Raw genomic sequence first — 15664 nt, 5'->3', positions numbered from 1 at the left:
AAAAAGAATTAAGCATATCAATTCTGTCAGTAGCATATTCTTTAGTACTGCTTCTGGTTTACTTTTACACGACTTAAGCCTCAAAAAATAAATTTCAACATCCTTTTCATATGAATTTTGTATGCTATGTGTTTCTCTGATACACAAACCACTAAAAGAAATATTTTTAAAGCAATACAATTAAATCTTGTTCTCTTAAGGTGAAAGACCAGCTTTGTACTCGATCCATTTTTAAACAAGTAACGATGTGAGAACATGAGAATACTTGCCAAGATTCGAGGTGCTTTATCTCATATGGATTAATTTTATGGGTTTATTTATTATATTAAATTTCTTGAAAATCTCTGTAAATCTTTTTTTTCTCCTGTTCCAAGCAGATCCTTGCACAGCCATTGGAATTCCTTGTGTGTCTGATTCTACTCAGTAGTATTCAGTATTCTAGGTTGAGAAGGTTCCTTTTTTTTTTTTTTTTTTGGAAATATGCTGAAAATCTTTGAAGCTTTAAGTGATCCTAAGTTCCATGCTGAGTGTGACTTCCCATATCTTACTTTTTAAAACAATGGAGTTTTACCATACTGCAAACATAATTAAAGTTTTGTCAAACTAATTGATCAAATGTCTCTCTTTTTTTTTCTGATGGTCTTGGAACCACATTTTTATTGTCAAAACAAGAAAAACACCTTGACAACTTGTAGTTAAATTTTTATCCATTGATTGCACTCCTTGCCACATTAAGTCAAATCAAAACATAGCAGAGCAGAGCAACAGGGGACCTTCTGCCATTTTCATAGTAGCCAGTGATCTTCAAATAAGTCCTTTAATAAAGCAAATATTGATTTTACTAATTGGTTCAAATGGCAAGTTGTCTCTCCTTTACAAGAGATTGTCTATAGTGGGTTTAACTTATACTTAAATGGTTATGCCTGTATTTGCAGTTTATCAATAATTCATTATTTCTGCATCAGTATATTTCCAGCGGATGACACAAGCAGGTTTATTGGTCATTCATTTCAATTTAATAAATAAGTCTGTAACTTTATGTCTCTGTTCTTTAATAAGTCAAAATAAAATTAGCTAACGAGGACATGTATTGAGCATTTAAATTCATTCTATGCTGCCTATATGGTTCTCTGTTAAAACCTCCAACAGGAGAGAACACTTAATCCTAACAAAGCTTTTATTAATTCTTACCAAGACAATCCTTCCTTTGTAGGAATCGGTTCACTAAAATTTGACATTGAATATTCTTGGACCTGAAACATCTGTTCAATAAATGAATAAGAAAAATAGAAAAGCTATATTTATGTAATTAAAAGCCAACAGGTTGTAAATCTTTATTAGCTGATATAGGCAAGTTTTAGCAGTTAAGCTGTGTAAGGCTAATTTGTTTCCATAATATTACTTGACCGTAGATTTTCTACAACAAATGGTCTGTAGACTGTTTTCAGTGATGGTTACAGCATCTTGTAAGATGTATCACATTTTAAAAATAGATTCAAATTCAGGAATATAACTAAATTTGAGCCTGTTCTATGCAAGTTGTGTTCCAAATTGTATTCACTTATTTCATTGTCACACTGAATCCATAACACTGTAATTATTTATGCTATCTCGTATTCCATAAAGATTGTATTTAATAGCATAATACGCATCCTTTAAAATAAATGATGAAAAGGTTGAAGAAATGAGGGAAAATACCAATACTTCAGTATAGGGTTTTTATAATTGTCCCCTGATGAGGTGCCAAATTTGCGAGACATCTCAGAATGAAATTTGAAATGTGCTTCTACAGAATTTGTACTTGTAAACAATCTTGTGATTTGCTTCCTAATCATTACATATAATTTATAGGTGTTAATTGGATAGTATCACTGTACTTCCCAGATGAGCTAATATGAAACAGGAAAGAGAGTCTATAGGACAAACTAGAAAAAATTATGGCCTGATCCTAGAGATATTTGGTCTGGAGTTCTAGGGAGGTGAAAGAGTTTGATAGTATCCGCATATAAAGTCATCATCAAACATATATAGTTTTTACAATTTCTGTAATTTTCCTATGGCCATAATGGACTTTAATCTGTCTACTGGATTTATTTTTTGACAATTATTTGAGGCTGATTGATGTAATTGTTATAAAGGGAGCTACACTTAAAACAACGTTCAGGTCCCATCAGATAACTGCCAGAAAAACAGTTTTCTGAAAATGTTTTAAAGTGTTGGAAATGTGCAACCCCCCTTTAACTGAACCTTAAGATAACACCTGCTTTTCTAAATCCTGTTAAAAGATCTGACCAATTGTACTCAGCACATTCGAAATGCTTCTCTGAGACTTTCTGTTGCACCATCAAAGTCATTAATAGTGCAGCTCTTTCGCAGCAAAGCCTTTTTACTCATTGACCCTGAAGTGTGTAACACAGTAAAATGAGGTAAAAAACAAAATATCCAAATAATCTTACTTAAACGTCAACCTTTCCTTATAAGCCTTGGCAGATTTTGCACACTCCAATAACTTGCATCTCTGGGAAATGAAAAATTACTGCATTGCAGGAGAATATAGCCTGTGTTTTTCGCTGTGAGAGACTCACTTCTAGGCATTACTGACAACTTGCTCAATAAAGGATTTTAATGTCTCCTCTGATGCTAGACTTTGTCTGAGAAAAATAAACTTTCCCACATAGCCAGAGTCAAACTGGGGTTTCCTCCAGGTAATAACTCATTTGTTTTTCTGTTTGTTTGTTTGTTTTTTGTTTTTGTTTTCAGCTGAGCACCATTGGCTTTTTTTTTCTCCTCACTTCTTTTTCATAATCTTTCATCCTCTTTCCTCCTTTTTCTTACAGATGTTTAACTATGCAAAGTTTAGCTATCTACACAAGTAAACTGGAATATAAAAATGACAGATAAAAATGAACTCTGGTATTCTGCTTATTATTCATTGTCTAATTAACTTTCTTTCCCTCATTTAGAAGTGAGTGATATCAATAGTGACAGCTGAGGGTTATAAGACTCCTTTCCTAGAAAAATGCAAAAAATAAGAACAATGACAAATAGCAGAACAGATTGTCACATAAGGAAACACTAACATTTGAGACTTAGGAAATTTCAAATTTTAAGCTTACTGTATTTATTACAGTCTGCTGTTAAAAATAATATAAAAGATAGTATTCAATCTCTGCCTTGTCTTTACATTTGTGTGTCTGACTTGCTCTGTTCACTATTTTATCTTGTCAAAGTGGATGCCAAGATCTGACATGTTCATATGTATGTCCATTATTTAAATCTGTAGTGTTTAAATTTGGAAAAACTGTAGATCTTGAAATTCATTATTTTTTATTACTCTTAATCAATTAGCCCCTAACTGCAAAACAAAGATCTATTTAAAAGTGAATTGACATTGAAATGTAATGAAATCGTGCAAAATATATGAATCAATCTGCTTAGTATTTACTGCTTTAATGCACCCTGAATTTATGGGTGTGCATATTGAAATGAGGTAATTATTTTAAGTATCACCTATGCTGTTTTAGCTGAAGAGGCTGTGAAATTTAGTTTTCCTTAAATCATCACTATGTTTGTTGTTATGGGTTGAGAACAGAACACAGACTGCAGGATGCCAGAAAGCAGAGGAAGCAAATACCAGTCTTTTCTTTCTGTTCTGCTGCTGAGAGAGGAATAGAGGGTGATGAATTTCACACTGCTGTGAGTACCTGGTTGGAGTGTTCCATAGTGTGGATTATTTGAATTTCAGTCCCTGCAGTTTGGAAAGATCATAGGCTATATCACAAAAATATGTGCTGAGAGGGACCTCTGGAGGTTCTCTAGTCCAACATCCTACTCAAAGCAGTGCTGACTTCTAAGTTGAATAATATTGCCCAGGCCCTTGTTTTCAAAATCACCAAAGATAGAGATTCTGCAGCCTCTCTAAGCTTCTTCCTTCTATTATGAAGAATATTTCCCTTAGAGCCAACTGGAGTTTTTCTTACTTCAGTTTCTGATTGTTGCCTCTTGGCCTTTCGTGGTATACCTGTGGAACAAGTCTAGCTCAGCAAGCCCCCTTTAGGCAGCAGAAGACCACATTTAGCTCTCCTCTTTTGAAAGTCGGAAGAAATCCAATTCCCCCAGCCTTTCTTGGTATGTCAAACATTCAGCATCCTGATCATCTTACAGTTCCTCCACTGGATTTTTCCATTTGAAATATATTTCTGGTATTGCTTCTGGGACCCAACAATGGTCATGGGATTACATATTTGTCCTCAAGATGCTGAGCAAAAGAATTAACCGTTTCCTTTGCCTGCAGGTTGTGCTGTTGCTAATGCAGCTTGGTCTGTGGTTAACCTGCATTGCTGCAAAGACATACTGCTGACTCATGCTCAACTTCTTCTCCCTCAGATCAGCTTCTACAGAGCAGCAACATAGACAGGCAAATCCCAGCCTATTGCAATGCATGAGGTTAATCTCTCCCACATACATGAGCTTATTTGTATTAGATACAAGGAAACTTCTTTTTATTCTGCGTTAAGTAGATTCACAGTTAAATTGACATATTCTTTAAGAAAGTAGATGACATTGGAACTTAAACTGACATCATTATAAACATAATTTGCTTTCCACTGAGGATTTTATACTTACTAGAATTACAAGTAGATCATAGCAAAAGGTTTTGTTACATAAAAAGGTGTTAGTAGCAATTGATTTAGGCTATGTGACCAGGCAATAAGAGGGGCCCTTGGAGTGAGCAACTGTGTAGAGCAAACAAACTTTAAACATTATATATTCTGAACTATTTGAATGAAAATGTACAGTGGCCAAAGCATCCCATTTCCCATTTGATGTATGTAAGGACTACTTCCAAAAAGTTGCTTTCAAAGGTGTCAAAAAATTAATTTCACTGTTAGTGCTATTACAAAGGCTTAATTAATTGATTCACTGTTGCCACTATTATCAGGGAAAGATAATGAATATCAACTGATTTTTTTTTAACTAAACATATCCTCTTCTATTTATTTATTTATTTATTTATTATTTCCAAATGTGGGCTCTAGTCAGATCCAAGCAGATAAAATCTTCCAATGTACCAAGTGAATGATGTAAAGTAAGGAAGGTTTCATCATTCCACTGTGTTTCTTGGTGGAATCCTATGTAGCCTCCTAGACAGCATCAACAGAAAGTAGTGCTGCTAGGGATTCATACAAATGTGATTCTACAATAATTGAAGTAGGAATTAAAAAAAAATCTCGCTATATATATTAAATATTATTTGCATGTGTTTAATTCAACACCGAATTGGGCTGGCAGGTCCTCTGCTGTAAATGAACACACTGACATTTTTATTTCAAGACAAGGAAGTGTTAACTGATGGATAAAAAGAAAATAAGTTTCCTTTGAATATGTGACAATATTTCAGACACTATATTTAATAGCAGATGAGTGCCTAATTCTACCCTGGTTATGATCTTGCTATATGACAATTTCAACAAGGTCATGATATGTTCCTGTTTGTGTGTGGCTTGGGGTGGAGGGGCACTACTGTTTTTACACTGAATATTAGTCCTGAAAGAAATAAGCCCTCTATTTACTCATATAAAAGGGGTTTCAAGTCTTCCAGGAAATGTGTTTGAAAACTATTTACAGTATTGGTATGCAAATTATATACTAAACACTAAATGGGAATCTTGCAGCCGAGCACTTTGACAGGCATCTCGCTATTTGAACTATGGTAGTCTAGTTAAAAAAGCAACACAAAAAGAAAACACAGCTGGATGTAATTGTATCCAAACACATAGTTATTATGTTAATAGGGGCATGCGAATAAAATGAAATGTTGTCCAGCAAAGGTTTTCCCCACAAAGACTTTGAATTATTTTAGCAAGATGATCAAATTATGCAAGCTTTTGTTTTTATTTTAATTGAAAAGATGTTTGGTATTTATTCCTAAATATTAACAGATGAAGTGTGGCAGCACCACAGAAAGAAGAAATACCATCTCGTATCAAGTATCACTTCAATAAATATACTTTAATTGAGAATAAAACACAAAATGTAGCCCCAATTCTTTTAGGTGCTTCCAGTGCTATATATATATATCACTATATCACTATATATATATAGTCTTAAGCCCCTACTGTTAACTGAGGTTGTCATAGTACTTATATGCCCTTTCACTGCCTTCCCCGTTGTACTGAAGCTTCCTGAGTTCCTGTGCCTGTATCTTCCTGCTGCTGCTCCTGCTGTGCCACAGCAGATTTACATCAGCCTGAGAGGCTGCAAACAACCAAGTTTCTGTAAGATTCTGTGAGACACTGTAGAAGTTCAGTACTGGGTTGGGGCTCCTTCCAAAGAGCATAAGCTTTGACCTTCTTTAATTCCTACAAATCTCCCAGAATTTGTTCATACCAATTCAGTGCTTGTGGACTTGAAATCTTTCACAGCAAGAGGCTTCAGATGAGTTTTATGCCTTTTTTTTTTTTTTTTAGGACATATTTCGAAAAAAACATAACTGAAAAATAATTAAAAAACAACAGCAAAACAAAAACAAACAGAACAAACAGGAAAACACAACAGTTTGTATCTTATATAAGTGTGCCAGCTATTCAAATTGCTGCATTCAAGGGCTGTAGATATTGTTAAAAGCCCATGTCTTCTTCACTGCCAGATGCTGATGTAATCCTAAAGTAGATGTGTTGTTTTCTTTTTAACTTTGTATCTCAGTATACTGCCCTGTGAAATTGCTTTCTACTTTTAAATTGGCTGTCATGCAGGGTTTTGTATTTTTCAACCTATCATTGTCTTTGAGAGTTACAAGTTATTTTGAGTTGTAATGCTCAGGAAGGATGAAAGTTAACTTTTGTTGCTAAATGGAAGAAAAGCTATTGTGGTGCAAAAAATATTATGTTTGGCTCTTACATTATTACATGATTAAAAGACAAAAGACACAATTATCTCTGGGTAGAACTGCATTAATCTTTTTTTCCTCCTGAAATAATACCATCCCAACTACAACAGTGTAAATTCAACAGTGGGACATGTTCCATGACAGTTTAATCATCTAACAATACTCACGGGGAGACAAAATATTGTTAAATCACTGTCCTTTCTCATTCTAAAAAGCCACCAGGTGAGCTGTTTCAGTGATAACAACAATCGAAAGCAGTGCAAAAGAATTTATTGTCAATAGATCTGCAGAGAAAAGCAACACTGTAGACAGAATATTGATTGCTGAAGGAAAAAAATATTTCAGATGTACTCTGCATTAGACTTATACAAATCCTCTTATGTAACAGTATAATGTTACATTTTATGGACATTGTATTTTTATGAAAAAATGATCTCTGAATGTATGGGATATTAACGGTCTGTACTGATCTAAAAAAATTGGATACATGTGATATGTTCACTATAGTAACTGTTATAAAACAAAAAGTGCTTTTAGACACTAATCTCTGTATAGGATTCCCCTTTTTCACAAGTAAGCACAAGAAGAATGTAAATATTCTGAAAAGAAAAAAAAATAGGCTTTCCTGGTGCATCACACAAATTTACAAATAGTAGAGGAGAAAAAAAAAGTCAAAGGAGAAAAAAAAAAAAAAGTCAAAGTAGAAAAAAAAAAGTAATCTGACGTTTTTGTTCTCTGTCCTGGAAATAAACGTGATGAAAGAAATTACATGCCTGTACTTGTTCATAAATTACTTCTACTTGATAATGAAATTTCCCATTCAAACCTCTCAGTAATTGTGATTTTGGTGGAGATGTGTTTTCCATAATTTGCATTCAGAGTTACGGTTTACCAGAAATGGCAGATAAAAACATCAACTTTGCAGTGACTGTCACTGGAGACTAACGAAAGTTATTGCTTGAAAAAAAATGAAAGTGCCTGTGCATTTTAAAATATCAACACAATTACAAAGAAAAAGCCATAAGTGAAACAAAAAGTATCAAAAGCATTGCATTTAATATATATATATATTTTTTTTTAGAATAGTGTATTTAACTGACAATCATTGCAAAACCCTTTAGAATTTACAAACGACAACTGCTAACTCTTCTCTAAGGCCCACAGAGAAAACTGTGCAAAAGTAGGTGTCCTCCACTTATCACCATCCTGAGCAAGGACAGACAGATTCTTTCCATTTACTAGCCATTGTTTTCCAGATGTTATTCAGACTTCTGATCTTAAGCTAAGAGACTTTAATAACAACCCTATGATGTACAAATTTCTCTGTCCCCCATGATTAGGCTGTAGTGTCTTTCAATCAGAAGCATTTAAACTGATTTTTTATGTTTGGAGCAAATGGAGCAAATTGGGTACGTCACTAATGATCAGTTGCTGTAATTTAATAGTAACACTCTAGTGAGCAAACAGTATCACCACTCCATAGTTCTGTGTTGCTGTGACAGACCAGTGTAGTCCCACTTACTAAGCTACCTCAAGCTATGTTGCAAGTCAGCTGAAAGAAATGTTAGTTTAAAACTAAGAAAAAAGCACTAAAGGCAATGACCTTAGAAAACGAAGAAGTGAAGAGGTGTAAGTCATATTCTTAGTTACTACCACTGTGTACTCTTCTTAGTGAGATACGTGATATGAACTAAGACAAGGACTTTCTTCATTTTACTATTTTTCATTTGCATGTTTGCTTCTAATTTTTATACACAATCACACAAACAGTGCATCACGCACAGGAGAAAGTCCAGGTTGGATATTGGGAAGAAGATTCCTGGGAGTGTGGTCAGGCACTGGAACAGGCTCCCCAGGTCAGTGGTCACAGCACTGGTCCTGTGTGGAGCCAGTTCAACTCGATGATCCTTGTGGGTCCCTTATGTATAGGTTATTCTATGATTCTGTGATTCTAAAAGCTACCATTTTTATACACAGGCACAAAGCATACCTTCCCAAATCTAGTTCAAGAGGGATGCTGAATGAAGTCTTGAGGATATAATCTCAGTGCCTATTTTTATTCTTAGTAATGAGGAACTATTTATTCCACAAATGTAACATGCATCAGTTTAGTACTTTAAAGTAAATAAATAAATAAATAGATAATACATCCAATAAAAAATCAGGCTGTTATTCAATATATTTTTCCAAAGGCAAAGTACCGTTGTCCCATTTAATGAAATGTATTTGTTTCTTGGCTCTGCCTGTGTAAGAAGGCTTCATTCTATTTATTTATTTATTTTTTTTGCTGTGAATATTTACAGCCACAGTTATCAAGCATTTTACTTTACAATGAGAAGACATAGTTCATGTCATTAGCTTGATAAAAGTCCATTTTTATTGTCTGGCAAACCTAAAATCCAAGTCTAGCTACTCCCACTAGAAATAAAGCAAACAAACCTACTTTCACTAAGAATCTACTCTCACTAGATAGCAGACTTAGTACTTCCCACTCTCAGTGGGATATGTAATCCCTCTAAAATAAACAGGTAAAACTCACCATGGAGGATAACACTTTCTAGTTGTTTCCAGCAATGGATAAAAAACAGATTTCTGCAGGGAGTTTGTACTTAAAGGAAGGTGTCAAAGAAAGATGAATTAGAATAAACTAGAGGACTTGTGTCCTTTGGGGAGCTAAAAGATTTTGAGAATGACTCTTCGAAGGCTACATCAGATGTGTTGAAAGATGTTCTGTTTAGACCGATAGCCTTCTGATGGGACTAATAAAGCCTGTTTTCTCTTTCTTTTTCTTTCTTTCTTTCTTTCTTTCTTTCTTTCTTTCTTTCTTTCTTTCTTTCTTTCTTTCTCTTTCTTTGTCTTTCTTTCTTTCTTTCTTCTTTCTTTTTCTTTTCTCTCTTTCTCTCTCTTTCTCTTTCTTTCTTTCTTTCTTTCTTTCTTTTCTTTCCTTCCTTCCTGCCTTCCTTCCTTCCTTCCTTCCGAAGAGATAAATCCCATTTAGACACTCATTTGTAATTTTATTTTATTTTATTTTATTTAAAATCATTTAAAAAGTGATCTGAAACCAGAAGCTCCTGAAGGGAGCCAGAGGTTCACAGCTTAGGTGGGAGTTGCACAACTCTGCTTATTTTGAAAACCATGCATCTTAGAGGAATATCTAGAATGCACATTGCACGGCTTCCTTGACAAAATCAAAACAGAAACATCTTGAGAGGTTTTTTTGTTGTTGTTTGTTTGTTTTTCAGATTCATGATGTCAGGAGCATATCTTTGGTGTCTCACTCCCAAATTACTAAGTACGACCAACAGCAATTTATTTTGAACTAGTACCTGTCTGTGCTTCAAATGCAGAGAAGCAGAAATAATATAAGAATATAGTATGCATTTGTATATTTTCTGCTTCTCTGTACATTGCTTTCAATACTTTCAGCATAAAGATACACAGTCCTAACTTTGTCCTAACTACCGTCATAGAGTCTAGCAAACCAGGCTGAATAGCAAAATAATATCTCTTACTATAAGCCAGAAAAAATGCTACTTGAGATGCTTCTTTAGGCTCTAGGTCACTCAGGTTTTACTGTCTATTATAGGGAATATTGCAGAAGAACATGAAGTCATAATATGCCTCTAGTTGATTTTTTGTTGTTGTTTTATTGTTATGTTGTTTGTTTGTTTAGCCTTGCAAACTGAAGAGGAGTATCTCAGTGGAAATAGTATGGAGTTATTTCTCAGATTTTATCTTTGTGCTTTCTTTTCTTTATCTGTTAATAGCCTGGATGCGTAAACACTACTGAAGTGGATATAAAAAAGTCTTCAAGAATGAGAAATCCACATAAAACAAGAAAGGTAAGTATTGCTATAACATAAAAAGCCGGAGGTGGAGGTAATTTATAACATGAAGTTCCATAGTTTCTTAAAACATTTTTTCTTGCTGATGCAAGAAATAAATACGTAAATGTATGTTGTTAATTAATAAGCTCTTAAATAAGTTCTGTTAACAAAGGTTCTAATACTAAATAAATGCTATCACATAAGAAAGTGTTTGGAGAAATACAGACTGAGAAAATAAAAATAATTTTTGCTTTTTTTTGGTGTGTTGTTCAGTAGATTGAATAAAGTATGTTAAAATGTTTCTGTCAGTAGTTAAGGAAAAATTAATTAAAAAATGCTGTGTAAGCTATAATAGTAGTGCTTCTTGTGCTGACCTTAATGAAAAGGCTGGCTGTAGTTTACAAATATGCCCCAAATGGATGCACAGAAACTGTGGAGGAAATAACCTTCATCTATATTAAGGTCTAGATATGAACTGCCTAAGCTCTCTAGGGACATACAGATTGCCTAGAACAACATTTTCAATCAAATTCTGTGTATCATAATAATGTAGAATGAGTTCAACTTTAAAGTGTGCACTTTGAGGTACGTTTCAGTGTTTTCAAAAGAAAACTGGATTTAGATTTCTTTGCTGCTGGCCATCCGTATTTCCGGTAATAGCTGCCTTTCAGTGTCATCCCCCATGTTTGATGTGCTGTTAATATAGAGACAAAATAAAAGTCGATCTTGTGTTCTATGGCATTATGAAATTGTGCTTTTTTTGGTAGAATTTATTGTTTAGAAACAAAGTTTTATATGAGTGCATGGCTTATTCAGTTTCTTTTAGAAACCAGTGATCTGGAATAACTTCTTGAGCACAACATACTAAAAGTTACAGTTAGTATATGTAAAAGCCGTTTTCTGAAAGCAACTATCGTTGTTCCATATTTTTTGTGTAGTCTGTCTATGGCTTACAAAATGACATCCGAAGTCACAGCCCTACTCACATGCCAGTACCAGAGACTAAGCCACCCACAGAAGATGAACTACACCAAGAGGTTTGCAAAATAACAACGAGCATATACTTTTAGATAAACTTTTTTTTGAAAGTTGGTATTAAACCAAAAATTACTGTAACTGGGAAGTATGTTCAGAACAGATTGTTTGACAGAATTGTTTAGTAAACCTTTTCCTTGCTACAGGACATATGGATTTTGGTATGTAACCTTTATTAAAATTAATGAGACAAAACCTGACATGTTTTGTATCTTGCACTAAGTAGTTGAAGGCAGTTAGGAACAGTGCAGCTGGTGGTTTCTTTGCATAGCTAAGCCCATTAGCTCCTGTAGAGTAGACTGCTCGCTCACTCTTCCTTTTACCATTTTGATTAGAGATTTGCAGGCACGCTTACAGCTCAGTGCATGCACGTATGGGTTCATACATTTATCTACTGTTAATGTTTTATTAATCTTTCCTTAGGAATGAGAGAAGATAAAAGTCTGAAGAATTAGTGACTTTCTTCAAAAATCTAAAAAAGGCTAATTGGATTTCTTCTAATGAGTCTTTAGGGAAAATTTTATATTGGTTCTTTATTATTTTATTTTATTTTATTTTATTTCTTTTATTTTATTTTATTTGTTTTATTTTGTCTGTTTATAATCTTTTCTATTCAATGGAAAATTCCATTTATTTTAGAACTACACTGGTGAAGTGTAGTTTTAATATAGATATACTTCTATTCTGTGCCCTAGGGTAAATTAAGGTTGAATTACAACCCTAATAAAAAAAAGTTATGGAAATACAGTCAAGCAATGAATTACTCATAACACTCTTTGCTTTACTTTCTTGCAGATTAAGCACTGGCAAATGCAATTAGACAGACATCGATTAAAAATGTCCAAAGTTGCAGAGAGGTAAGTAAATTGTCACATCTTTTTTTCAGTTATACTGATAACTATTGGGAAAATGTCAGTGTGAAATAACTTCAGAGAAAGAGAGACAAGGGAGCTCAGATGTCGTAAAGTTTACTTAAAAAAAGTGTGAGGTATGAAGTTCTTTTATAGTTATAAAGATGTCCCAGATATTCCATGATATGTTAGCTGGATCTTGGTCACTGTAGGAGCCTCTGACCAAGTGGTCAAAAGTTTCCCCTTGCATTGACAGGGCAGATAAATGGAAATAGGTCTGGGGTTACTGTTCTGATATTTCAAAAGGGCAATCACTGCCAAAACAAGGGATCTGGTTGGGTTAGGCAATCTGAGCCTGAGCAAAACGGGTCCGAGCTTACATCAGGTCAGAGCATGTAACAATAATAAGAATCTATCTCTAAATTGGACCAAAATATGTAAGGAAGGAGCTAGAAACCAAATAAAACAAAAAGGCCCTTCAGAAAGACTACCTTCAGCTTAGGCAGAGAAAAGAACTGCGATATCTTACAGATCCAGAAGTAGAGAGTGAAAACTGCAGAAAATTGAGCTGTGTAAGACAAAGCAAAAGAAATAAAACCAAACACAAATGTATCTTCATCCTTTCAAATACATGTGCACGTATGTTTGCTTTACATGTGTACCTATGTATATACATGCAAGAACATATAAATACATACTTATAAAAACAACAGATTAGAAATTTCTGTTTGCTGAACAACAACAACAACAACAACAAAAAAAGAATATAGTCCAAATATAAGCAGGAACAAAAAGAAACAATATTGTCTTCAGTTTTCAATAATTTTCAATAATTATTAGGCAAAAAAAGGTGAGAATAAGTACATGGTAAACGTAAATTACCAGAAAATAAGCAAAGTTTATAGTGTGTTTAAGTGAGTCAGAGTATTTCATAAACACTGAAGACTTTGGAAAAAAGTTGTTTGTGTTTTTTTGGAAAGCACTAAACTTGGGAGTAGTGCCATTTGATTAGAAAATAATAAAAGTATTAACTGTATTTAAAAGAGGAAAAAAGGAGTCCCAGCAGCTGCAGGGCCAATAAATGTGACCTAAATAGCACACAGTATTTTAGAACAGATTTTAAAGGAACTGATAATTAAAACCGTGGGGGTATAAATATGTCTTTTTATGAAAGCAAATGAGCATGGAAAAGGTTGCTTGATTTAATTTTTTAGTGCCTAAAGGAGCCCTAACAGGATCTTTGTGGAAGTATTAGGAAAGTTTGTAGTTTATTTTATTTCAGCTCTTGATAAGAAAGATCTGAAGCTCCCTTCCTTCTTCAGAGGTCCACAGATTCAGGGGTGTTTGAATCACAGGTACTTTTAAAACCGAGCAAACCTATTTTAGCTTGAGCTTGTAGATGACTTCTGAGTGTGTGCACACCTGGTTACCATGGTTTGGCTGATGCATGGTACCTTGTTAACTGGCAAACCTGATCAGGTTTCCTCACCTCCTGACATGACAATGTTTGATGCTTTTGTTTTCCTAGTCTATTAGCTTATACAGAGCAGTATTTGGAGTATGATCCTTTTCTTGTGCCCCCTGATCCCTCAAACCCTTGGATATCAGATGATACCACTTTCTGGGAACTGGAGGCAAGGTATATAATTTTATTTCTTCTTTTGGGGGAAGGATACTTAACAAGCTTTTCTTCAAATGTGAAGCTGTCAGACAGAGGTATTGCAGGAAAGTACTGAAATAGAAGGAAATGCAGTATCCTTTTGGTCTTTCCAGCTTTAGTATCATAATATGGGAAGAGCTGTGGATTAATAAATCTGTGTAAAAAGTTACAGTAACCAGATTACAGTGTTCCAGTGTGGGGGGAAAAAAAACCACACCTTTTTAAAATCTGATAATGTTTCCTAGTTGGAAGTCCTTATTCTTCTGTGAAAGTGTATGCATATCATCTTTATCCTGTGTGAGTACGGACTGCCTGGTTACTCATTGCTGAATGTTGCACAGATATGACTGATCTGAAACGTGATAAATCTCTGGTTGAACTTTAGGACTTTATCTAAATTATATGCACAGAGTATTAGAATACTGAACTATGGCTGATCGTGGGTTTTGTTGTTTTCCCCTATTAGCAAAGAGCCTGGACAGCAGAGGGTGAAGCGATGGGGTTTTGGCATGGATGAAGCTTTGAAAGACCCTGTGGGAAGAGAGCAGTTTCTCAAGTTCCTGGAGTCAGAATTCAGTTCAGAAAATTTAAGGTAAATGAGAGGGACTTTATATTTTAATAACGTCTAAGACACTCTTTATTTATTTATTGTTATTATTTTTATTTTTTATAAACCATTCTTTCTGTTTTTTGTTTGTTTGTTTGTTGGTTTGGTTTGGTTTTTTGACTCCTTTAAAAATTTTCCTATATCTTATCTTTTGGAGTTCATGTAGGTTGCTACCTGATCCAATATTCAGGCTGAGGGAAAAAATTGTATAGTTAGCAGAGACTCACATGAAATATTTTACCATTCATGTCTAACTTTTGGTCAAAATACCGATGTAAAAGGCTTTCTCTCAGCTCATTTTATTTATCTAAGAGTCACAGAATGGTTGAGGTTGGAAGGGACCTCTGGAGATCATCTAGTCCAACTCCCCTGCTCAAGCAGGGTCACCTGGAGCACAGTGCACAGGACTGGGTACAGATGGGTTGTGAATATCTCCAGAGAAGGAGACTCCACAGCCTCTCTGGACAGATTATACAGATTATTATACAGGTTTAAGATACTGACACATTCAAAGCTTTTTCAGTAGCTTTTATTAAGTCTGGTATGATAAGAAAAGTAAAATTTCAAAGAAAAATTGTTTTGAAAAGGGATTTAGAAATAAAAGTCATAAACTTTCATTGTTGGTCAGATTTCTGTGGATTGTTGGTCTTTTGAAAATCTCCACCAAGATAATGAAAAAATTTTGCTACTTGTTGATTAGACAACAAAAGCAGTGTGACAGCTACCTCTCAAATTCCTTACTAATTGCAAAATGCAAAGGTGCTGTTAGTGTATGAATTGTGAATTAAATATATA

At 34.3% G+C, this 15664-nt stretch overlaps 1 protein-coding gene across 1 annotated transcript in view; it reads left to right on the top strand.

Annotated features, from left to right (window-relative positions):
• The window catches only part of RGS7 (regulator of G protein signaling 7), a 308925-nt gene that overhangs the window by 254389 nt on the left and 38872 nt on the right, over positions 1–15664 (top strand). The window contains exons 13-17 of the mRNA XM_035558119.2: positions 10657–10731; positions 11655–11753; positions 12547–12608; positions 14131–14241; positions 14729–14854. Coding sequence (XP_035414012.1) covers positions 10657–10731; positions 11655–11753; positions 12547–12608; positions 14131–14241; positions 14729–14854 — 473 coding nt within the window. The remainder of the gene's footprint in view (positions 1–10656; positions 10732–11654; positions 11754–12546; positions 12609–14130; positions 14242–14728; positions 14855–15664) is intronic.

This window comes from Cygnus atratus, chromosome 3 (genome assembly GCF_013377495.2).
Source record: "Cygnus atratus isolate AKBS03 ecotype Queensland, Australia chromosome 3, CAtr_DNAZoo_HiC_assembly, whole genome shotgun sequence".
Lineage (NCBI taxonomy): Eukaryota > Metazoa > Chordata > Aves > Anseriformes > Anatidae > Cygnus > Cygnus atratus.
The sequence above is the reverse complement of the archived record's forward strand: the minus strand, read 5'-3'. Positions and strand labels throughout refer to the sequence as shown.